At 41.4% G+C, this 25,853-nt stretch overlaps 1 protein-coding gene and 1 long non-coding RNA gene across 7 annotated transcripts; both read left to right on the top strand.

Annotated features, from left to right (window-relative positions):
• The first annotated feature begins 19 nt into the window (after nucleotides 1-19).
• Nucleotides 20-8,908, top strand: LOC120560046. Its single transcript, XR_005639407.1, has 3 exons — nucleotides 20-408; nucleotides 6,596-7,082; nucleotides 7,837-8,908. It is a non-coding gene; the product is annotated as an uncharacterized LOC120560046 (long non-coding RNA).
• Nucleotides 8,909-13,746: 4,838 nt separating this feature from the next.
• dph7 (diphthamide biosynthesis 7) lies at nucleotides 13,747-25,665 on the top strand. 6 transcript variants are annotated; one of them, XM_039802398.1, is made up of 10 exons: nucleotides 13,747-13,874; nucleotides 14,187-14,324; nucleotides 15,490-15,623; nucleotides 16,163-16,250; nucleotides 16,831-16,925; nucleotides 17,261-17,418; nucleotides 19,580-19,652; nucleotides 20,881-20,946; nucleotides 23,466-23,638; nucleotides 24,469-25,665. In XM_039802398.1, the coding sequence occupies exons 2-10, from the start codon at nucleotides 14,193-14,195 to the stop codon at nucleotides 24,891-24,893; spliced, it is 1,344 nt and encodes a 447-aa protein (XP_039658332.1). In that variant the 5' UTR covers nucleotides 13,747-13,874; nucleotides 14,187-14,192; the 3' UTR covers nucleotides 24,894-25,665. The 6 variants fall into 6 exon arrangements, with proteins under 6 accessions (XP_039658332.1, XP_039658331.1, XP_039658327.1 ...); XM_039802397.1 differs by having other exon boundaries at nucleotides 13,774-13,952; XM_039802393.1 differs by having other exon boundaries at nucleotides 13,774-13,956.
• Nucleotides 25,666-25,853: the final 188 nt, after the last annotated feature.

Below are 25,853 nucleotides of genomic sequence, written 5' to 3'. Positions count from 1 at the left end.
TTCGGACCCAGCACCCCCACTGCCAGTCCAGCCATCTTCGGACCCACCACCCCCACTGTCAGTCCAGCCATCTTCGGACCCAGCACCCCCACTGTCAGTCCAGCCATCTTCAGACCCACCACCCCCACTGCCAGCCCACACTCGCAGCTTCAATAAAATAAGATTCTTTACCACCTACTCCTAAAAAGTAATGTTTTTCCTCCATTTTGGAGAGAAGCTGCATCTGCTTTATCATGGATAGAAAATTATGTATGAAGAAGAAGGCTGGAGAAGAAGATGAAGAGGTAATTAGTCCTGACATCATCAAAGACGTCCAGGTTCTGTATCATCCACCCAGTCAGGGCGACTGATCTATAGACCAGACCAGTGTTGTACTCAAAGAAATGTGACAAAAATTCAGTTTCTAAGGTAAAAGTTAACTAACTTTTTTGAAGTAACTATACCAACAACTGGGAATTGTATTCTGTTTTTGGGACACTAAATATAAATAAGGTCCCTTTTGGGAGCTCAGTGAATATGGGACAAAATAAACATCTGGAAAATCTTCAAGAAGATATCTGAAGCAGATGATGATGATGATGGAACAAAAGCAAGAAACAAAAAAATCAACATTAAACAAATATTAAAGTGATAATCCAAAGATGTGTTGTTGTGCATTTTGCGTCACCTTGTGGTCACATCATTATTTGGTTCATGCTCAGTGTTTTTACAGATAAATGAGGATTATTCTGTGTTTGTACGGAGTTGCATCCAGTTAACTCGTATAAATAACCGTAACAATGAAGCTGAATCACCTCAGAATTAAAGATTAAAGTATAAGCATTATTGTAATGTTGTAGCTAGATGGAACAAATGATAATTAGTTATTTTTGGTAGTTTAATCAATATTAATGCATCATATTTCATAAAAATATATCATTTGTATGTGAAACATTCAAGGCCACACTAGTGTTTTCAATGTAATTGACATCTCCCTCATCATTCTGTTGGAAACTTTTTTTAGTGCGTAAAGTCTGGTGATGTCAATGAATTTCAAAGCATAGCTCCACTCAACTTTGCACACAAAATGTGAGCTTAGCTTCTAAAATATGATGTATTACAGAATATAACAATTAGTCAATTAATCAATGCAACTGATTCACAGAAAATGAATTGGCAACTATTTTGATAGTTATTGGTCATTTATTAGGCATAAATGCCATGTCAACATGTCATGGTTCTACCTTTCCAGCTTTTAATTTGACTATTTTAATAATCTTCATTTATTTGGAATGATTTTGAGGATTAAACTGGGAGTTTGACAAAATAAGCATTGCATAGTGTCAGTGTGGGCTCTGGGTAATTGTGATTTCCAAACTATACAACTTAAACACACATGTTCAAAAATGATAAATGAACAATAAGTCATTACGTTTCAAGTAGTGACAAACCAAAGCAAGTTTATTCTGACCGAAAAAGTTAAGCGTTAACTTATTAGAGCTATGACTTTTCATTCATTATTTAGTACAGTTCCCTTTAGATTACACGCTGACAATGAAAGAAGTAAACAAAAAAATACTTGTGTGTCATAAGCTAAATACCCCCAAAAGTCTGGATATACTTGTGCAAAGACTTTGAAAAGTCTCCGAAAAGTCACTGTCTTCCAGGCCAGATTACTAAACTTCTAGAAGTGCTAACGTTACAAAGACACCAAACATACTGCCTGAAAGCTGGAGCTATATGGCTACAAGCTACAAACAAGACACGAAGCTGGGTTTAAAGGTCAACAAATGCACTGTAATTCCATGATGGATGAAGTATATATATTAAGTATTGTTTTCGTCGCAGGCGACAGCGCTGACCTGGTAGTTAGGGAAATGCACTTAGTTACATTCCAGCACTGCCAGTGGGGGTCAGCTAGCCTGACATGGTCATACTCAGATTCTAGTCAGAATGTGAACTTCCCGACCTCGAATGTTGTGGGCGGGGCTAAGTTCGGCTGGCATCCAGGCTAGGGGTCAGCTGTACCAAAGTACAAATTCCCTCAACGTGATTGGGTGACATTTTGCAGGTGTGTGCAGGTGCGCCTTCTAGTGGACAAATATGTAAATATCAGAAGATGGCAATGAATTCAGGGTCTCTCCCAAGTGGTCAAACTATTTTGCAGAGATGGGAAGTAACGAAGTACAAATACTTCGTTACTGTACTTAAGTAGATTTTTCGGATATTTCTACTTTACTTTACTATTTTTTTTTGTGGCGACTTTTTACTTTTACTCCTTACATTTTAACACGAATATCGGTACTTTCTACTCCTTACATTTAAAAAATTGGCTCGTTACTTTAGTTTTGTACAAGAGGTCGTAATGTCGGAGAATAGCGCGGACGCAGAAAAAAATGTGAGAAAAAGAGACTGCTGTCCGGAGGATAATCAGTTGAGATGGTGTGTGTGCGTCCTTGAGAACTGTAAGTCGTATAACTTATGTTGTCAGTTCATTTAAGCCTGTTGTTGTATTGGTCTATAGTTCCTGCACAGTTAAAGTAGGTTAGCTAGTGATTTAGTTGTTTGTGTTCTTCACCTGTTAGCTAGGTTTCACGTTGCTTGTAAAGCATCAAAAGAAAGAAGTTGTCTCTGTCCGTGTTTTACAGCCCCCCCATGGGGGGGGGCGCGAAGTTTGAAACCAGCATCAGCTATAAATACGGTCCTAATCTAGTCCTCACTAGCAAGTTTCAAATAATTTCACTGGAGTTACCGTTATTATTTTTCACGTGATCAATACCGAATTCAATCTAATTGGATGGGAATATACTGTAGGCTACATTGCATGTAACGCACCACTACAAGACGACTCGACAGATTCGGCCGCATTCTGCATTCATTTGCGGCAAATAATTGCAGCTTGATGGTGGTAACGTTAGCACTAGTAGTATGGACGGCGACATGATTGAAAATGAAGAAAACAGAGATCCCAGAGATTAGGCAGACAAGCAGCAAGACATTCCCAACCATCCCTGGCCTTATCTGAGAGAGATGTTTGAGATAGGCTAGGAGGCGTCAAGTATGACTCCTGGCCAATGTGCTGTGTAACTCTAAAAGTATGGGGAACTTCTTAATTAATCTATGTTTAGTAATTCATATTGTATCCTTTATTTTCTTTCTATATTTGAGCACACACACATACATGTAGATTCCTTTAAATGTTAAGTGGACGATTAAAAAAGAGAAACTGGATCTGTGAATTCTCACAGAATCACAATTGAATTCATATCTTGCTCAGTCAGAATCTTATTAAGCTGGAGTCCCAGTCTCTGTCACAATAATCATATATGTGATGTTTGGCAGACATCCATTTAAAATGTAGACAATGGCATATAAAGAGCCTGGTTTTTATGTCCACTGAAGTTTCTCATCTTGCACTCTAGTAACGTGTGTGGTCCAGGTAGCTTTGCATAAAAAGTGGTTGTCATTCGCAAGGCTACTTTTACTTTTATACTTTAAGTACATTTCAAAGCCTGTACTTTGTTACTTTTACTTAAGTAAAGAAGTTAAATCAGTACTTCTACTTTTACCAGAGTATTTTTTAACACAAGTATCTGTACTTCTACTTAAGTACGGGAAGTGAGTACTTTTGCCATCTCTGCTATTTTGTGAGTGCTGCACTAGACTACTGATGTTGAAATAAACAGTACAAACAACTGCAAATATGATATATTCAACAATTATACAACTCACTAAGCACACTTACTCAAAGCCATTATCCTTTTATGTTATTTTGTAGTTTGCAGTTTGTATGTCATGTACCACTATGTACAGGGAGCACAAAGGCCATTTTTGTATATCACATTAACTTCTTTCAAGTATTGTGATGGGTGGTGTCACTCACCCCACTAAAAGTATAAGATAATGAAGAGTTAGATTCAACTATAGTTTTCATTTGAGGGTTGTATTAAAGGTGCTCTAAGCGATGTTGGGTGACGTTACTTCTTGTTGACGAAGACTAGCTCCCTCCTACTCATCCCGTTCCCTCCCTTCTGTGCTTCAGCGCACTAACCCCCCCCCCCAAAAAAAATCCTTCTTGTCTGTTATTGACTGAACACTGGAACACGGTTTGTGTATGTTTGCATGGTCCAGGTGCCTGTTTCACAAAACCAAGATAAGGGATTAAACCGGGATATTCCAGTTATCCTGGATGAATTTAGCCTTGACTCGGTTTCACGAAAGCGGAGGCACATAAATCACCATGGAGATTTATTCTGTGCAGCTAGCCTGCTCCCGACCAGGCTAACGGCCAGGATTTATTTAATCCTGGAGCCTTTTCTGATCACCCAGCAGTGGTTTTACCCTATTTTTTATCAGCCTGGATTAAAATACAACAGGTGCATATTGCTGTTCATTTAATTATTTAAAGTTGTGACCATTATTTTTTTTATAATTATTCATGTGACATTGTTAACGCGCCGGCTCCGCTGTCCTGCCCGTCTATCTGTGGTGTTTTGGTTTGCCTGGCACTGAAGATTCCTCCCAGCGCACCTGAGGCAGATCTCATCAGGAGAGATGCTGGAGACAGCACAGATAGATAAATAGATAAATGATTAGTAGCCTAATCCCTGAATGGTATGATTATGATAGCTTCAATTCAGAGCAGTGGTCAGTTAATGTATATATTTAGGCAACTTACGCATTCAGTCGGTCTGCGATCGTCTGCCACGTTTTCTTTTCTTTTTATACAAAAAATGTGTTTCACGTCATCATACTTCCACAAGAAGCTGCTGCTCACTCTGTATAAAGTATGAACAATGCGTATTCTCCATTTTGGCATCAGTAAATCTGTGATCGACCTCGCGGTCTTTTGAGGAAAGCCGTGGACGCGCATCTATCTGAATTACTTCAGGCTGGCTCGACCTAGTCGCTCCTCCTCAGCCTGGCTTGGTCTTCGTGAAACGCACCAAGCCAGGCTGCACCGATTAGACTAGGTCAAGCCTCGCTTTATCGGTTATCCTGGATTTATATATTCTGCTTTTGTGAAACAGCCCCCTGGTTGGACCACTTTGTTTTTATTGGTGTGTGTGGACCCTAGGCTGTCTACAGAGACTGCGTTTTTTTTTACAGTGTGACAAAAAATGTTGTAGCCTAAAAAACGCGTGACATCGCTTAGAGCACCTTTAATATTTATTTGTTTATTGATAGTATTAAGGATCATGGAAGTTCTTATCAGATAGTTTATGTACTCTTCAGCAGAGCAGCACCCAAAGGCCTAAAGGTACTTTTACCTTTCCATTGCCATATGTGCATATGTGTACTACAGCAGCATCAACAAGGTTGTCTCTTTTGTTTCGGCAGTACAGGGTGTTGCCCCAGTGGGTTCTGTACAGCTGGTTAAACTGCTGTGGCTGTTTGTCATCCTCGTCCACTTTGCTCCAGGCGTCCAGGATGTTGTTCCTCTGCTCTGAGCTTAGTGACAGCTTGTCCTCCGTCAGGCCAATCTCCACCAGCATAGAGCAGAATCATTCCAGCTTTGAAAAGCCGGGCAAAGGGTTTGGACTGCAGGCATCCTTCTGTTAAAATAAATAAAGTTAAAATGTGTACATCGTCCAGCAACCAGTGCGTTGTAATTCATTCTGGCAGACACACAGTTACTCACAAAGGCTGGAGGGTGAACAGTGGAGGTTTCGTCGCTGGTGAGCGTTATGTGGGGCATGATGACATCCAGCGCATCATCATGTGCCCCCGCGTCACTCTGGCACGCCTCATCCAACTCTGGATCGGGCTGCCCGGGCTGAACCACCTCCTCCTCTGGACCAGGTCCATCATTTACAATGTCCTTAAGGGAAAAGGGTCCAGATTCACCCATGCTCTGGCTGAACAGGTACTCTAACCCCAGCAGCTCGTTGGAAGGGACATCAGCAGGGGCTCCGCAGTCTCTCCGAATAGCTGCTGACAGTGGGTGTTGAGGCGGTCAATCAATGCCGTCCTCTGCCTCCAAACACGGCACCCGAGCTCATGCCAGAGTTCCACCGTGCAATGCCACTTATCAGGTAAACCTGATAGGGCCGTGCTGGACAGTGGGGACCCGAATAGAATAGAGCACTGCTTTAATAAATGACCCAGAGGGGCAATTTGGCTTATCTAAACCATACAATATACACATACACTATAGACATAAATACGAACATTAACACAAGTACAAAGTCACTGTAGTTGTTGTAACCTGTCACCAGAACCATCACAAGAGGCTTCTAATTGCCATCACAAATACAATAAAAAGGTATTCAAATAATGACATTTTTAATTTGTTACAAGTGTACAGGCTACTTTTGTGTACCTGGAATCATGTGTGGGAGAGTTTTGTGGAATCCTTCCAGGCTGTTGCTTCCACGCAGACATTTGTAGAAAGGCACGTCCACATTGTTGATGTCTTTGGTACGCGCCACCCTGTACATGATCATGCCTGGTGGATCCTGGATGCACGACCAGGTGTCGCTGCTGGCTTGCCCACATCTCATCAATGGCCTCTTTAAATACAGATTCATACAGAGATACAGTGTGTTATGCTCATTACCTATGCTACACTATCTGTTTTGCTGTTATAATAATAGCTGTTTTGTATGTTGTCCAGGTGTTTTGAAGAGGCTCACTCCACTCTCGTCCAGCCCAGCGGGACCTCTTACCTTCTCGATGGCGAGGTGTGACCCTCCGCACGTGGTGTTTAAGGTGGTCCCTTGAAATGTAGAGCCGGACAATATCTTTGTCTGGGACAGAGTTCAGCATTGCTGGGTTCTTGGCTTTGATGGCCTTGATGAGCAGCTCCAGGTCGGTGCGGTTATAGGCCATCACAGCCCCAGCTAGAGCCGACTTGAACACAGCATCCTTGCAGTGTGCGTATGGCTGCGTCAAACCGGTGGATCCAGCGGAAGATGTCCAGACGCACAACCATACCATTGTCTCCCCAAGGCTGGAACAAAGTCTCCGTCCCTGTTGGTCCCTGTGCACGGCAACACCCACGTTCCACATATAGGATTTTGGGCACAGCTTGATTGGCCAGCCGGAACCTTTCCATGACTCCACGGCACATTGGTTTTAGCTTCTCGGTGGACTCCTCACAGGTTAGCACAAACAAAACTATCTGGGACCGCTCGTTTCCGATGCTGTTGAACCACTCAGATGAGCCTTTGCCCCCGCCAGACAGCTTCTTTACCACCTAAAAAATATGTTAATCAATCAATCAATCAATCAGTCAATCAAATTTATTTATAAAGCACTTTAAAAGCAGCCAACCTTGCACAAGGTGCTGTACAGAAAAATCTTTAATAATTTAAAGCATTTACAACATCTACATTTAAAACATAAAACAGTATCACAGTCAAAATAATTACACAAAAATGTCAGCCTCTGCTGGGAAAGGCCAAGGAAAAAAGGTGGGTTTTAAGCAGAGATTTAAAAGTAGACAGTGAAGAAGCCTTTCTAAGAGGCAGAGGTAGCTCATTCCATATTTTTGGTGCTGCCACAGCAAAAGCACGATCCCCTTTAAGTTTCCGCTTTGTTTTAGGAACAATCAGGCGCAGTTGATCGGCTGACCTGAGTGAGCGGGTTGGAGTGTAGGGGTGAAGCAAGTCGGACAGGTATGATGGGGCAAGACCATTTAAGGATTTAAATACAAGTAAATTCATTTTAAATTGGATCCTAAAATATACGGGGAGCCAGTGGAGTGAAGCTAAAACGGGGGTAATGTGCTCATATTAAGTTTGAATAATGTGATAATTTCTGTTAGATTCTATTTCTGTCAACAGTGTTAAAATGGGTTCAATTAAAGCTGAATCAAAACAAAAAACAATACTGCTAATGTTTTACATCATACAGAATACAGAATAGCATCACAGAAGTGGAGAGGATCTGGTTCCGGTAATCCTGCACATTGTTGGCCTCTGCCAGCAGGACGGGGTGGTGCCGGAGCAGCGCGGATGGAAGCGTTCTCTGAGGAGGTGGAGCCTGGAATGTGTGTCCAAATACAGAGACAATCCCTCCGGTTCTGATACAGTCACGAGGAGTGTGGTGTACAGATCCTTACGATGAAGGTACTCTTCATTATGATTTTCATGTAGCTGCCGCCACACTTTAATCATGGGGTTCCCTTGTACCAGGCAGCAAGTACGAAGGGTGAGAGCCCTTCCTCTTCATCCTCTGAAGACAAGCAGCCTTCTACTCCAAGGCGGCAGCAAGTATGGAGGGGTGAGAGCCCTTCGTCTTCATCTTCTGAAGACAACCAGCCTTCTACCACCAGGTAGCAAGAACGATGGGATGTGAGCTCTTTGTTCTTCGTAGTGTTATGACCCTGGGGTCATATTTAGTAATTTGTCTTTCACCCTGCACTATCAAGCAGCTGTATTTTGTAGCTTGTCTTTCACCCTGCAATATCAATTGATCTCCTGAGGGTACACAGGTGATGGACAACAGGTGCGCACACTGGATTGGTCGCCTGGAGGACAGCAGCCATTTTAAGCCTCGTCGGACAGGAACTCAGCCCCCTCTCTTCGCTCTGCCATTCCCAACATGTGCCTGTGTAAACCTGTGTCTTGTGTAAACCTGTGTCTTGTGTAAACCTGTGTCTTGTGTTCCAAGTTGGTGTGAGTAGTGTTAACAGCCTTCAGTGAAAATGGTTGTTTTGAGTTCTTTGATTTGTTATCCTTCAGCCACTTTGTTTTAGTTGTGAATACATTTTTCTTTGTCTTATTTTGCTAGTAGCAGTCTGGTAGGAGTGAGAAGTCCTTTTTTATTTGCTCCCTTTTTCTCCTGTTTTGTTATTAGAAGCTGAGGTTAGAGCTTTGTCTTTTCTTTACCTTTGGATTAGGTAAGTTTAGTTTGCCTTTAGAATTGTTTTGTTTGTTGTGTTGGGGCCTCATCTCCGAAATAAATAGAAACTGCTACTTTGAAATTCTTTGTCCTGGCCATGTTTGGGAGTGGGAAGAGTGGGGGCGGGGGGGCACCTGTTATGTTGCGTCCGGTTAACCCCTAGACATCAGGTCGTAACAGTAGGCACCAACACTTCTACCATCATGAAGGAGCACAGGCAAAGGGGTGAGAGCCCTTCCTCTTCATGCTCTGAAGACAAGCAGCCTTCTAATCCAAGGCGGCAGCAAGCACGGAGGGGTGAGAGCCCTTCGTCTTCCTCTTCTGAAGATGACCAGCCTTCTACCACGAGGAAGCACCAAGAAAAACAGGGCTGAGAACCCTTCCTCTTCATCTTCTGAAGTAATTGCTGTGTGTGTTTGTACTTGCAGTTTCAAAACGGCAGTATACAAACGAGAAATCATCGAGAAAATGTTTAGATCCATTTTTGGACTAAAATTCTTTGCAACACCTCGGTCTTCAGGAGATATGGACTATTCTTCGAAGAAGTCGAAACAAAGGAGTGAGAGACCTTCGTCTCCTGAAGACCTCAACCCTCCCACCATCTTGAAGGAGCACGGACGAAGGGGTGAGAGACCTTCGTCTAGTGGAGGCACCAACCCTCCTACCATCATGAAGGAGCGCAGGTGAAAGGGGGAGAGCCCTTCCTCTTCATCCTCTGAAGACAAGCAGCCTTCTACTCCAAGGCGGCAGCAAGTATGGAGGGGTTAGAGGGGTGTGGTTAGAGGGGTGTTTGTATACTCACTTGCTGGTGAGGATGGCAGGGAACATAGCTTGGTGAGCCTCGCTAAGTTGTGATAAAATAGCGGAATCCCACACAATCCAGCGACCCACTGTCACACCTTCCTTGCTACCTGCCTGCCTTGGTACATGGCCCGCAGCACAGGACCTCTGCCAGCATGGTGTACCAGCTGGAAACGTCACACATGTGGTGTACCTAAAGTACAGATAGAGGGGAAAAAAATCAAATAAAGGCCGAAGCTTTTTTCTTGCATGTTTACATAGATCGTATTGGGTATTTAACTGAAATGTAATAACTCTTTACAAAGATGAAGTGAGGTATACCCAGGTGTGGTAGCCAGACTTGTACGGGTGCACATTCTGTTGGCTTCGAGGTGACAGGAGATTTGTGGGAAGCTCTCAGCGTATTCAGCGAGGAGGTCTTTCACCCACCGGTTCCCCACCTCTCCCTTCCGATGTGGGTTTGGACCTCTGACTGGTGCCTGTCAAGCATGCTGAAATTGTATAGGATAAACGTGCTTATTAAGCCCATCAACATCACCTTTCAGATGTTTAATCTATATTGCCCCAATTAAAATGAGAACATTTTAGGTAAAATGAAAGTCTAATGTCTGTGTTTATAACCAATTTATATCTGTTTTCACTTTTATTTCATAAATGGCATTTGAAAAAGTGACCAGCTTTTTTGCTTTGTTATTAATGCAGAAAAAAAGGTAAACTTCCAACATGCCTTGTAATGTGATGCTTGGTTTTTATTGCAGAAATAGACCTTAAATGCTTTTCTTTCTAAGCTTGTTGCTGCTACTTTTTGTGTGTGATTGACTATGGTGATGTTTTAACACAGTGTTTCTCAACGGGGACGTTCAGAAGATGATGGGGGGCATTAGAAGCAATATTTTGGAAAGGGGGGCATTGAGGTGCCCTTGGGGGGCGTTTGTTTGAAAGCTAGTTTAAACCAAAGATTCACAATAACAATACATGTTTACACTTAAACTACAAAACAATGTGTGGTCTGCAACATTAAAACCTGCCAGTTTACAGCACTGTGACTGGAGACGGGTATCCTAACTCTTCTGTGCTTCTGTCAGCTTTGTTTGGCGCAGCTCCGTGCTGCCTTTTGTTTAGGGGGGAGGGGGGGTTAAGTACTTGGGCCTGGTGCCCGATTTCTGGCGTATGACTATTTTAGAAAAATAAATAAATTAAAAAGTCCACATGGAATTTGTTTTGATGCGCTGGATTTAACCAATCATCGAACTTCCACCTACCAATGAAATGAGTTCTAGCCAATCAGATGGGTTGATGCGGTGCCGGTGTGGTCTCTGTGGTAACGCGGCTAAACAAAATGGAGGCAAAGTTTATTAAACGTGAAGCATATATATATATGCAGCTTTATTTGAGAAAGTAGTTGAAACAAATGGAGCTGGGCATGAATAGAGGACAAGCTATCTGAAGTCCAAACTGCCTTGATAAAGCTGTCTGTTTGGAATCAGCATGGCAGGTATTTAAACATAACGGCCTTGTCCCAGAGTCTAGACGTCTAGCTATATGAAAAGATAAACTATGCCACGTTTTTAATAAATGTAAATAAAGCAGCTAATATCAACATGGACAAAATCTTGAATGTACTGGTGATGACCTTGCCAAAGTAGTAGAGTTTAGTTTTCACAATGATTCATTTTAGGATTATGATATTATTACAATATGTAAATCCACATTGACTCTTAATTCAACATATGGTTGGAAGAAGTAAAAATTGATCCAAAAATTTTTAGTTTTTAAAAATTATGACTTGTGTGTGTAATGTCAGAAGGACTTTAACTGTGTTGTCAGTCAAATTAACTTTAATGAGTGCATATTGAAATTTTACACTGTTGGTTGGCAAAAAATGCATCTCAAAATGCATCAGATTGATGCTTTAAAATATGGAAAATTTAAAATTTTCTTCCGGGGGAGCATGCCATCTTTTTCAACCCTGACCCGTTTTCATGCCTGATAGAGGCAGTGATGTCACTGTTTACTGTACAGGACTCTCACACCTCCACAAAACACACCACAAAATGGGGGGGTGGGGGGGGGCGTTTCTCCAAACATTTTTTTCTGCTATTTACTCGCAAGACGGGCGATAGCAAACCTATACTCTTCTAACCTCGACTCTTCTAACCTCGACTCTTCTAACCTCGACTCTTCTAACCTAGACTCTTTTAACCTAGACTCTTCTAACCTCGACTCTTCTAACCTCGACTCTTCTAACCTAGACTCTTCTAACCTCGACTCTTCTAACCTCGACTCTTCTAACCTAGACTCTTTTAACCTAGACTCTTCTAACCTCGACTCTTCTAACCTCGACTCTTCTAACCTAGACTCTTCTAACCTCGAATCTTCTAACCTCGACTCTTCTAACCTCGACTCTTCTAACCTAGACTCTTCTAACCTCGACTCTTCTAACCTCGACTCTTCTAACCTCGACTCTTCTAACCTAGACTCTTTTAACCTTGACTCTTCTAACCTCGACTCTTCTAACCTCGACTCTTCTAACCTAGACTCTTCTAACCTAGACTCTTCTAACCTCGACCCTTATAACCTCGACTCTTCTAAACCTCGACTCTTCTAACCTAAACTCTTTTAACCTCGACTCTTCTAACCTCGACTCTTCTAACCTAGACTCTTCTAACCTCGACTCTTCTAACCTCGACTCTTCTAACCTCGACTCTTCTAACCTCGACTCTTTTAACCTAGACTCTTCTAAACTTGACTCTTCTAACCTCAACTCTTCTAACCTAGACTCTTCTAACCTAGACTCTTCTAACCTAGACTCTTCTAACCTAGACTCTTCTAACCTCGACTCTTCTAACCTCGACTCTTCTAACCTAGACTCTTCTAACCTAGACTCTTCTAACCTCGACCCTTATAACCTTGACTCTTCTAAACCTCGACTCTTCTAACCTAAACTCTTTTAACCTCGACTCTTGTAACCTCGACTCTTCTAACCTAGACTCTTCTAACCTTGACTCTTCTAACCTCGACTCTTCTAACCTCGACTCTTCTAACCTAGACTCTTTTAACCTAGACTCTTCTAAACTTGACTCTTCTAACCTCAACTCTTCTAACCTAGACTCTTCTAACCTAGACTCTTCTAACCTAGACTCTTCTAACCTCGACTCTTCTAACCTAGACTCTTTTAACCTAGACTCTTCTAACCTCGACTCTTCTAACCTCGACTCTTCTAACCTCGACTCTTCTAACCTAGACTCTTCTAACCTCGACTCTTCTAACCTAGACTCTTCTAACCTAGACTCTTTTAACCTAGACTCTTCTAAGCATAAAAAAGGGCTCTAGCTAATTTTCAAAGGTTGTAAAATTATTTCCATTCAGCAGTAGGTGTCGTTCTTCAAGTCGTTTGTCATCACCAAAATACTTTTCTGTGTGTGTGTGTGTGTGTGTGTGTAATCCTTCTGCTTTTACCCCTTGATAAGTGCCAGCTTGTTTTCCGTTGGAACAATTTGATTAGAGATTTAGATTTGAATGAAAAATAGATTTGAATGTTAAATTGCTAGCTGTTTCTGATTGGATACCGTTAGTGTTTGTAATAATAATAATAATAATAATAATAATAATACATTTTATTTAAAGCGCCTTTCATGACACCCAAGGTCACTTACCAACCAAAAAAGGACAATCAAATTATAGTCATCTTATAAAGGTGCTGAGGTTCACACCAGGGACATGCATCAGGCCTTTTGATAATACCTAATTATAGTTTGAATGTTACATATCTAGTCGTTCTGATTGGCTGCTGTTATTTCATTTGAATGTCAAATGGTTGCATTTAAAAAAAAAAACTGTAAATATATATAATTTCTATTCACATGGCTTTTTTGATACCTGGGAAACTAATACATGTGTTGTTCGTCATTCAATGATTTGATTTTGATTATTTTTGATAACAATAGTAACAACAGTAATAGGCCTATATTAGGGCGTAATCATTAATATTCGGGGCAATTAGCCTACATAATATTTGTTGGGGGGCGTTAGGGACCTGGATAATGGATAGGAGGGCGCTGGCACAAAAAAGTTTTAGAACCACTGATGTAAACTGTCGATTTGATCTTGTTTTGCAGTGGTTCCTAAACGCACCCTTTACGCCAAGCGATGACGTAATTACGTATTGAGTCGTCCAGTCGTGGCTGGCTCACGTGTGACTTTGTTATTAATGTTTTGTTTCTCTGGATATTCAGTATTAAACAAATGTAAGCTCAACTTTGGGCATTTAATTCACCCGTTGAATATCTGTTCACTATCTGAAGTGTCTAACTGTTGGCGCTGCAGTGAGTAAGTTATAACCACGTTAGCTGCTAGCTAACTGTCAAACAGATTATTTAGCTCAGATAGCCCACTGGAAGTTAGCTAGCTAGCTAGATAGTATTGCTTATGGTTCCGTACTACTAACTTGTTGGACTTATCTGAGTTTACTTTTAATTTTACAGCCGAGACGTAACGGAATCTAAGTCTGCTTTTTAGTTATAGCACTGGCACAGTAACCCTAACGTTATGCAAAGCAGGTGGTCATGGCTTGGAAGTCGAGGACCCGTAATCTACAGGTGTTTGACACGGAGCTGAGTGCTGACACGGTGGAGTGGTGTCCTGTTGCATCGAACCACGATGTCCTGGCCTGCGGGACGTACCAGCTGCATAAAGGGGTGAGGTTACATAGGAACAGTCCTAGCTGTACCCCGGTGTTGTATGGACAGAACGTCATACTAAGCGACACTTCCTGACCTGTTTTCATCTGTAGTTGATTCAGCATTAGTGTCAGGTGTTTCCTATCTCTATCTACACGGTATGACAACATCAAACCTGTTTTAGTCGTTACTGTCCGAAGGAACACTGATTTCCCAGTGCAGTGCCATTGTTTCTCCTCTTTTAGACCACATGGGATTAATCCAACTAGAACTAACGTTACGTTGGGTTAAGTGCTTGCTGTCATCTTGTCAAGGATGAGGCTGTGATATGATTCACGATATTGGATAATCGTTTTTTTTGGGGATAATTTTTTACAATTTAGTCTGCGGGATGCGATTTGTAAGTTGGGACGTATTTGTAGCACCACAATACCAAATTCAGAATGGTTTGACACATATTTTGATTTTAACACGTATTGCGGCCCCCAGCGATTTGGATATTGCAATACAGTCCATAGTAATTGTGCAGCCCTAGCCCTGAGATCTCCAGGTGCACTTGGTTTGTGAAAGTTTGCTAGTCAGTTTGCAAGTTGAAATGCACCATTTAAGCATAATGTCAACTTAGGACCTTATCCTAAGGCCCTGTGTCCAAATCTAGACTGGGTCCCATAGCAGGGCAAAAATGAGTTGGGGTTGTCCACACCTACTATAGGAAGCATAACCCTCTTTTGGCTGTACATTTAAAATAGTCGGTACACATAAATGGAGATTGACATAAAAAACATTATTGAAAACTACATCTAATAACAGTATATGGATCATCGCTATTACTCCATACCTTACTCTATACATAGCCCAATTATACTCATCACACAGGTTTAAATTTTTGTACAGTAAACACGCTCCAATCAAATTAAGTCAACACTTCATACCTCATACTCATTGTTTCATTTCAATTCAAATGTGCTGGTAACGGTGCTTACCAAATTAATTAATTACATTTAATCTATTGGACATACTTTGCCAAGCCTGCCTTGTAAAGTCATAATGATTATTATATGATTAATTGTGCTGCCTGAGTTCTTTGTGACTCAATTTAATGCAGCAGTAACAGGTACATAGTCGTGCTCCTGTTGGTATCTGACCGTAGACTGATGATGTCCTTTTCATTTTCTTCCTGTAGGCAGAGGAAGAGGATGCCACCCCAAGGCGGACTGGTCGCTTGTACCTTTTTGAATTTCGGCGAGAGGGATCTATGATCCCTCCTCTCACTGAGCTACAGCGCATGGACACCGCGGCCATTTTAGATTTGAAATGGTAAGAAATCAGGTTTGATCAGTTATTGATGTGTATATATAGTGAACTATATCGGGAACGACCAAACCAGATTCCGGACACATCGTAACATTCATTGAAAACACTGACCTGTGTCAGTAGATGAGCACTCAGGAGGAGAGTCAAATATTGTATATATGTTGGATGTTAGATTCCCAATTTTGAGTTTTCGCGGGTGCTTCTGCTTCTTCTTCTCCTCTGGGAAAACACGAACGCGTTGCATTGTGGGATACAGGAGTAAAATGTAGAGAACATCGTATGTACGCTCAAAGTAGCTGTGCATGGGCACCCGGATAGCTCAGTTGGTAGAGGGGGCGCCCATATATAGGTGTTTACCCCTCGACGCAGCGGCCTGGGTTCGACTCTGAACTGTGGCCCTTTGCTGCATTTTTGAATTCCAATACGAACACCACTACAAAATGGCGAACACACTATATGGTGCACTATTTCCGTGATAGGAAACAGTTTGGAACCCAGCTTTTGGCTGCTTCCCTCTTGTTGATTCCTTTGCGTGTTCTCAGGTGCCATGTGCCGGTGTCAGGGAGGGCAGTGCTGGGAATGGCAGCTGCCACCGGAGAGCTGCAGCTGTACACGCTGTCAGACAGTCAGGTGAGAAATATGGCATCAGAAGAATCCCAACCAGTGACATCTAATATTTATAGGCTTATAGCTGATGTTTGTGTACAGACTGGGGGTTGAATTGTGATTGCTATTTATTGCGATTCAAGAAGTATTGTGATTTGATATTATTGAGTATTGGGATTTTCCTTTCCTTCTTTAACAAAAGCAAAAGTTGAATTATACACATCTAGAGACAATATATCATGAGACATGTCTAAAAGCTAATTGTTTTCTAAGAAGATTCAGTCTGACATTTATTTCATTTGTAAAGAAGAACATAACATGGCTTTTCTGCATTTTCTGCTGTCGCTCTGTTTTGCTGGAAACGGATATGATGTAGTCGGCGTCAACGATACCGTCTAAACAAAAAATATTTAGGTGAATCATTGGTAAAAAAAAATCAAATCACGATTCTAGGGAAAATAATCGATTCCTAAGTCATCACCAAAAAAAAATCCTGATACATATGATTTTGTATTCCCCCCCCCCCCTATTATAATACTATTATGAGGTGTGACACCAGTTGTTGATGTGGTAGTCCGTGCTAATGAATGTGTGTATCCAGTAGGAAGGTGGCTGTAGTCTGCACTCGCTGTGCAGTTTGGAGGTGGGAGCAGAGCGGCTGGCTCTGTCGTTAGACTGGTCCACGGGGAGAATGGACAGGTAACACACTCAGCATGGACCACCTGGGCCATACAACAGTTCATCTCAATTTTGTACGAAAACCACTGTCCAGTGTTGCCAGATAGGACAGTTTCTGTCTTATATGGCTACTTTTTAAAATTTTTTGAGAAGGTTGTGATCATTTGCAGTTGTTTATGATTCAGTTTGTTACATCTAAGGAACTTTATTTCTTCTCCAATTACTATGAAGTCATAGCTCTGACTCCATATGAATGTTGCATCACAGGTAACATTATGTGTATATGTACACACACATAGACACACACACGGCTCCTTTTATGACAGTTGAGTGGGTTCCCCTGTTTGTTTCTGCAGCAGTGATGTGCGGGTGGTGTGCAGCGACTCTGCAGGCTGCATCAGTGTGCTGTCCCTGGCTGAAGGCGCTCTCACAGCTCTGTCACAGTGGAAAGCCCATGACTTTGAGGCCTGGATCTCAGCCTTCTCCTACTGGGACACACAGCTGGTTTACTCTGGTAACACTACCTTATTGTAAATCATAATTGACATGTAATAATCATAAAAAAAATAAAAACAAACAAACAGTTGCATCCCTTACACTAAGACAGAGGGAATAACAATAGGAATCAGACTAATTCACAAATATTTTGCCCCTCAAATAAACCCAGGCTGCACCTGTCAGCCATTCAATACAATTTCATAATGAGACAGCTGTGGACAACACAGAACAAACATTACAATCAGAGGAATACAAAACAATAACAAATAAATTAATATAAAATATAAATAAACATGCCTTGATAGTACCAGATACCAAATCTACCAATCTATTATACCAGGTGCCAGGAAAAATGTAGACTCCTATTACAGCCAAAAAGGAGCCCCACACTCTTGGGAAAATATCGGCCCTCCCCATTCCTCTGTATTTAACACGTTCAAATGTAGCCATTTTTGTGATCAACTCAATCCATTCCTTCAAACAACATGGGCTAGTCGATTTTCAGTGTCTCAATATCATTCTATATCCTGTTGTTTTGGCCAGACGAACCCATAATCTCCATTTATTCACAGAACGTTGTCGTCCAGTAGAAGACCCAGAACACATAAAGCTGGAGATTTGATCAACTGCCGTTGAAATAGCTTATTCAGGAGAGTAATAACACCCTCCCAAAGTTGCTTATTTTTCTCACAAAAATGCAACATGTGTACAACAATACCAACTTCTTTCTCACATTTCCAGCAGGTGTCGCTGTCCCTTAGTTTAAGTTTGGCTAATTGTTGTGGGGTAACAGTTTATACTGAGTAAGTTGAGCTTGAGCTTTGCAGGGGCATAGCACAAAATTCTGGGCCCTGTAGAAAGGCATTTTCTATGGGCCCCTCTCCGCATCCACAGCTATTCATTCTAGCATCTTTTTGGGCCCTCCTCACATGAGGGCCCTGGGTACTCAGTCCCTCCTCCCCAGTCCGACGATGAAACAACTCCTGGCTCTTAGCTGGAGGGTCAAGATAGTTTCTTCTATTGGTTAGAATACAATGCCTGATCTGTAAAAAAAATTCCCAAAATCCTGTTGACTAAGATCATATTCACTCTTAATTTCATCAAATGATCTAATTTTATTTTGCATAACCAAGTCACCAAGAAAATGAATTCCAGATTTGGCCCATTGCCTATCAATAGCTTTTTTATTAAACCAGACAGAGGGGTAAGATATGGATTAGCCGTAATCATTTGGTGGGTCTCATTTTAATGAATACTTGCAGGGCTGTCCCTGACCTTTTTGGAGCCCTAAGCAGACATTTTCTTCTGGTTCCAACTTTTCTTCCTGTGGTTATCAGCCTGCCTAGATTGACCTAAGTTCATTTTTTTTTTTCTACGTCACTGCATGGTTTAGCAAAAGTAACTGTAAGTAACTTTATTTATGAATTGAACATGTTACATAGTAAATACAATAACTACAGCATCCCAGACAGAAACATTTGGTGTGTGATATTTGTCTTAAACTGAATAAACGGAGCTGTCCGTCAGCGCAGTGTGAGCACAGTGCTCTGATGTAGGAGCCTCAAACCAGTGTTCACAACCAGAGCTCGATGTAGCTTTTATATATGTAGTAGGGGTCCCTGCTCCATCTTTCTTTCAGTTAAAGAACCCAGCTTTATGGAGCCCAGCCGATGCTGACTTTATATTTAAGAGTTCCTAAAATTTGATACTGATACATCAGCTGATAATCATGTTTTTATGTAAACGCAGACCATGCACAAAGATTTTTTTTTTAAAGATTGTGGCAAAGATATGTACTAAGCAGGACACTTTGCAGTTGAGAAATAGCTTGACAGTGCTCTCTGGAAAACAACTTATGCAACAGCAACATTGTTCCTAAAAGTCACGAATATATCTTTGGCATTTGATATCTTGTTACTTATCGGTCGACATACACTGTAGAATGATGCAGATATATCGGCAACAAGGTAAAATTGTATGCTGGATATCTCCTTTTACAGTGTTATATAATTAACTATATTTTTATATTAATACATTATTCTTATTAATGTGTAATCAGCATTTAGGTGAATAAGAGGGAGCTCATTGTTACTGCTATTTCTCTTTTCTGATCATTTATGTATGCTTTGCATTTACACCTTTTCCTCTCTCTGTGTGTGTTTGTCGTTCCTCCACAGGTGGGGATGATTGCAAACTTAAAGGCTGGGACCTCAGGGTCGGCCCCTCCTGCCCCACGTTCACCAGTAAAAGGTGAGTACTGATGTTCGCATCAACTAGGGCTGGGCAGTATATCAATATCATATCGACATTGTGATATAATGAGACTAGATATCATCTTTGCATCGATGTTGTCTTTTCTCTCAAGTCAACGACCTGAATGTGACTAATGACCCTCAGGTGACACAACCCACCAGATACAGATCTGGAGCTCCCCACTAGTCAGTGAGAACTGAAGAAGCCTTTTGGATGAGAGGCGTAACATCTTTGCAGAATTCCTAGCAAGTCCAGTTGCCTTTGCGTATCACATAGAACTTGTCTTTAACTGGTGTTAAAGGCTGCGTTACAGTAAAGTGATGTACTTTTCTGAACTTACCAGACTGTTCTAGCTGTTCAATTATTTGCCTCCTTACCCACTTAGTCAATTCTATCCACATTATTAAGTTTTATTTATCTAAAATCGAATTGTGAAGGTTTTTTGTTAAAACAGACCAATAGTCAACCCTACAATATCGTTCCAATATCGACGTGGAGGTATTTGGTCAAGAATATCGTGATATCTGATTTTCTCCGTATGGCCCAGCCAGGGCAACAACAATATTCATTTGGTTTGTCCGTTTAGGAAAAGTACATATTAGTTAGGGGTGAAAGATATATCAACTCAATATCGCTATCGCAATATATAGAAAGTGTCGCAACAAGTATGCAATATTTAGATTATTTTGTGGAGCGCTGCGTCCCATCCGTTGGCTGTGTGTCTTAGTTGTGTTCGATTTAGAGCTCACTTGAAACACTGTAATGATCATGTTTCATTGGCCAGTTACCGTGCCACGTGCACGTTAGTGCACGTCAATGCACGCGTCCACTACGTGACAAACCCTACGGAATGTACCACGTGTGTGCATATTTCAACAGAGTGACAGTGTGAGTGAAGAAATAGACAACAAAACTGACCAAATCAGAAAAGGAAAGAAAAGTTGTGTCCTGTTCTCTTTATTTATGTAATGTTCTGTAGACATGGTCCTTATTTATTTATTTATTCATGTTGGACCAGTCCAATAAATAAACCATGTGTTGTAAGAAAACTTGTTTAATTATTTATGAATCTATTTTGATGCGTTTTCCCGTAACTTTTGTAATTTTTAAAAATATCAAAATTAATATCTATATTGCAATATTCATAATCGATATTGCAATATCACATTTTGTCAATATTGTGCAACCCTAATATTAGTACACTGTCTGTTCTGTTCTCTTGAAGGCACTCGATGGGTGTGTGCAGTATTCACAGCAACCCACATCGGGAACACATCCTGGCTACAGGCAGGTAAATACCCCAGAGAACTCTCTATGGGAACTTGGCATTGTGTGAGAATTGCCTTTTGTACGGTTATAGCTACTGTTTACAGGGTAAACTCTTTCAGATTGTACCACAGACATGAAACAGATTTCATTCTTCAGCTATGGCGAAGTGCAAGTTTAGTGTTACTTGGCTTTAAAACCCTGAATTTAGGACCCAGTTGATGTTGTGATAAAGGTCTTAAATTTCATTTATAATGGTCTTAAAAAGTCTTAAAGGGGTGATAGAATGATTATATAGGGTATTTCACACTGTTCCTTATGGTCTCCTAATGGGGTATGTAACATTGGTTGGGCTGAAAATGGCCTGGTTGATATTTTATTGGCCCTTATGCATCCCTGTGTTTTGGCCCTATTTGTAACAAGAGCTTTTCTTCCAAATATGGTATGGTCATGAATATTTAGATGAGCTGCGCGCTGATTGGTTGAGCGACCTGCCATACGCAATATTAGAGACGCAGCTGATTGGTTGAGCGAATCCCCAATACACATACATTAGAGAAGCGACAGAATCTCATGATTTTAGACACTGCAATGTTTCATTACCAAATTCACTTCTGAGACTTTTTAAGCGAGAAATCAACTATATAAAGCTGAAATATGGGCCGTTTTACAAAATTTGATGGCTAATTGGAAATTTGGTAAGACGCGTTTTGGACTTTGGAGCTCCACACAGTCTGGGCAGGCGACAGCCTGCTGGGCGTCCATAGGCGCAAAAGTCACCCTTTGTGGATACTGCACTACGGGTCTCCGCGGCCAGCTGCCGGCATAACTATAATATATTTACGGTTTGAATTTCGTCACGCCACTTTGATTTTAAGGCATTTTTATGAACGTGAAGGCGTCTTTGTAGGACCGAGCAGCTGCTTGCAATATGTCCCATTCATTACAATGGGGAAATACGCAGCCTAGCTACACTGTCGCCATAACTAAATTATATTTACAGTTTGAATTTCGTCACGCCACTTGTATAACATCATTCCCCAATGTCTTATAAAGCTAACCGTTGTCCGATTTGATTTTAAGGCATTTTTATGAACGCGGGGTGGCTTTTGTAGGACCAGCAGCTGCTTGCTATATGTCCCATTCATTACAATAGGGAAATACCGCCGCTAGCTAGCTACACGTTCGCCATAACTAAATTATATTTACAGTTTGAATTTTGTGTCCCCACTTATACATCATTCCCCAATGTCTTATAAAGCTAACAGTTGTGTCCGATTTGATTTTAAGGCATTTTTATGAACGATGGCGTCTTTGTAGGACCAGCAGCTGCTTGCTATATGTCCCATTCATTACAATGGGGAAATACCGCAGCTAGCTAGCTACACAGTCGCCATAACTAAATTATATTTACAGTTTGAATTTCCCCCGCCACTTATACATCATTCCCCAATGTCTTATAAAGCTAACCGTTGTGTCCGATTTGATTTTAAGGCATTTTTATGAAACGCATAAACGTCTTTTTAGGACCAGCAGCTGCTTGCTATATGTCCCATTCATTACAATGGGGAAATATCGCAGCTTGCTCACTTCGCATAACTAAAGTATATTTACAGTTTGAATTTCGTCCCGGCATGAATATTACAGGTTCCTCAAGGTCTTACAAAGCTTAGCTAACACTTGTCCGATTTCGGATATCAATTGAATGTATTTTTGTGAGTGTCAGAGTTAGGAGGCTAGCTAGCTCTCATTGATGGATTCCATCTCACGCCGGCTCTATCAATGAGACTTCGCGGACAAGAGGCTTTATTTCCCGATTGTTTGTTTAAATAACTCAACACACATACCCATTATAAGATTCACTGGAACCTGGCGGGGGGGTTAAAAGATTGCGGGCGTAACAAGCTCGCTGACACTGCGTGGTCAGGGCGCGATGTAGCAACCGCAGGCACCCACCAACGGCGCACTAAACTCCGACACACAGTCGGAGAAAATTTGCAATTAGCCGCATCCTTTTTCGTAGCGCGCCCATATTTGAGCTTTATATGGTTGATTTCGTACAAAAAGTTTCAGAAGTGAATTTTGTAATGGAATAGCAGAGATCTGCGTGACCTAGCTAGATTCAGAAGACTACCTGATCTCAGGTCAGTTGTGTAGCCTATGTAAATATTGGGGCGTGACTGTTCTCTTAAGGTTCCGGATTTTGAGACGCTTACGCAAGCAACTCAGCTTTGTTGGGATTCGCCCGTTTTCAGCGGCAGTTTCAAAATATGAGATTTTCATAGTAAAGGGGTGTCAGTGGGACTTTGAGCTTCTATGTATGTCCTATTTACCCACCAAACTGTCGTTATTCAACTATGACAGGGTAAAATCGGTTTTGCATTCTATCACCCCTTTAAATTTGACTTGATGAAACCTGCAGAAACTCTGTTTACCACTGCTTCCTCTGTCTTTGGTCTTCTTGTCCTAAACTTTCAGCTGGCTCTCTCCTTTCAGCCAAGTGAGTGTCTGTAAGTCTTGTGTTTTGGGCTTCTCTTTCTGCAGCTACGATGAGCAGGTTTTGCTGTGGGATGGCAGGAACATGCGGCAGCCTCTCAGCGAGAGTCCCGTGGGCGGTGGCGTGTGGAGGCTCAAGTGGCACCCGACTCACCAGCACCTGCTGCTGGCAGCCAGCATGCACAATGACTTCCACATCCTTCACTGCCAGCAGGCCCTGGGTGAGTAGGAAGGAGAGATGGCCAAGGAAACATTTGCTATGGATTGTTACCATGAACTTTTTTTTTTCTTCTTCTTCGTTTTATGGTTGGTTAGTCGTTCATTTAGTTAACCTAGGTACCAAGCATTAGCTTTGCCTTCTTCATGAGTTTGGCCTTCTGATTCATTAAGTTAATCAATAGAAAAATAAATGGCAACTATTTTGATAAATGATAAAAAATGTCAGTGATTTTTCAAACAAAAATGCCAAACATTCTCTGGTTTCAGCTTCTCAAATGTGATGATTACCGTGTTTTTGAGGATGATTTTGAGCTGGAATTTTATGCCTGTATTATATGCCAATATTAGAGAGATGACAGAAAATGAAGGAGAATGAGATGCACCAAATGTCCCTGACTGGATTCAAACTGGTAACTTTTGGTTCACGGATCATGAAATAAAAAAAAAAAAAAAGTACTTGCAGTCCTAAATTACCTTTTTTGAAAAATAATTACATTTTCAAAACTGTTAAAAAAAAGAAAAAGAAAAGAAAATGACTAATGCTAAACCCTAGTATTCACCATAGATGGTAGTTGCAGAGAAAACCTTTCAATCTCTCAACCAAGATATTTTCTTTTCTTCATTGTCCTGTTACTTAGGAGTTTTACATCTTCATTACAGAATAAATTGGGATCCATTAGGTGGTGATAAACTTGTGGGAACTGTTATTCAACCTAAGATATTGTATAAAAGTTGTGTGAATGAAATGGATCCCATTAGGACCAGGACACCTCAAGAGTGAGCAACTTCTGTTTCTGTTTCAAACCCTTAATGTTTCCCTGTCATTGTCCAGAGGGCAGTGGAGGAGCGTGTCCGGTCGTAGCCTCCTATATCCTCCACAACTCCCTGGCGTACGGAGCCGACTGGTCCCAGCTGTCCCTGGAGGAGCCCGTTCCTTGCTCCCCCGTTGCTGCAGAACCAAAGGAAAGCCTCACAGAGAGCGGAGGACACCTGAGAATTCAGTACGAATCTCCCACTGCCAGCTTCGACACTTCCCTAGAAGATGATGCAGGACGATACATCCCAGAGGGCATTGCAGCGCCCTCTGTCAGTGGGGATAGAGGTCCAGGCCCTGCCCTCAACTCGAACGAGGACGCGTCTTCACTGTCCTGTCTGCTGGCAAGCTGCTCATTCTATGACCATATGCTCCATGTGTGGCGCTGGGACTGGACTCCAGATGAGGCTCAACAGGAATCAGAGCAATGTGGACCAGGCTGAGCACCGGCTACATTGACACTACAGAAATATCTTCTATCAAATTATACCATGCAGCGAAGTAAAGCAGAATGTACAGCCCAGCTATAACATTGGCATGATGTTATTCCATTCAGTGTCTTCACTATGCAGTCTCCACACTTTGGAATAACTTATCACAGAATATGCAATTAGGAAAATGGTATATTTTCGTAATGACACAGATTTTTATAAACTTGTATTTAAAGTGAAATTGCTTATAATCCTTTTAATGTACATCATGTAGCAGCAAGATCAAAACAACCATTCACCCAGATACCTTTCCTTTTATTGTAGCTTTTTTTCAGCACTTTGTGATCGTGTTGAAGATGATTGTTCACAAAAACACCATGCTTAAAGAATAGCAACAATTGTGTTACTGTAGGTACCCATGCAGTATGTGTGAATGTATCTGATCACTTACTCTAAGGGAAATTCTCTTCATTTCTAGCCCTCAGCCTTCTAAGGACATTGTGCTCCTGGATTCAGTTAAGCATAAGGATATTTTTGGCAGGGTTGATGCTTGATGACTTGTGATTTTAGCCCAGATTAGCTGGTTGAAGGCAGGTATTAAAGTTCTGCTGTAGTGAACTTTCTCTAGATAACCCCTTTTTGCATTTGTATATGATAATGCCAGCATCTGGGCTGCTCCACAAAAATTTGGGGTGGTAATCTTTACCATATGAGGATTTTGGAAACTTTACCACAAATGTATATTCATGACACTTTCTGACCAATAAAGTTCAATTGACAAGTTCTAGGTTAACTGTGCATATCTTGCCTTCGACACGGAGTGAGCATTTCTTTGAATTCGAGGGGTTCTGAGCAAAATTAACTATATGGTAATTAATTATGTATAAGAACAGGGGTCCTCAGTTACTGCAGGGGGTCCACCAAGTGTTTAAAGAAAAGTGTCTTAAAGGTCCCATGACATGGTGTTCTTTG

Source organism: Perca fluviatilis, chromosome 6 (genome assembly GCF_010015445.1).
Source record: "Perca fluviatilis chromosome 6, GENO_Pfluv_1.0, whole genome shotgun sequence".
Taxonomy (NCBI): domain Eukaryota; kingdom Metazoa; phylum Chordata; class Actinopteri; order Perciformes; family Percidae; genus Perca; species Perca fluviatilis.
The sequence above is the reverse complement of the archived record's forward strand: the minus strand, read 5'-3'. Positions and strand labels throughout refer to the sequence as shown.

Coding starts and splice junctions, on each gene's coding strand:
- dph7 (XM_039802398.1), top strand. CDS start 14,193: ATGGCTTGGAAGTCGAGGACCCGTAATCTACAGGTGTTTGACACGGAG. Junction 16,926..17,260: donor TCCACGGGGAGAATGGACAG/GTAACACACTCA, acceptor TTGTTTCTGCAG/CAGTGATGTGCGGGTGGTGT. Junction 23,639..24,468: donor TCACTGCCAGCAGGCCCTGG/GTGAGTAGGAAG, acceptor GTCATTGTCCAG/AGGGCAGTGGAGGAGCGTGT.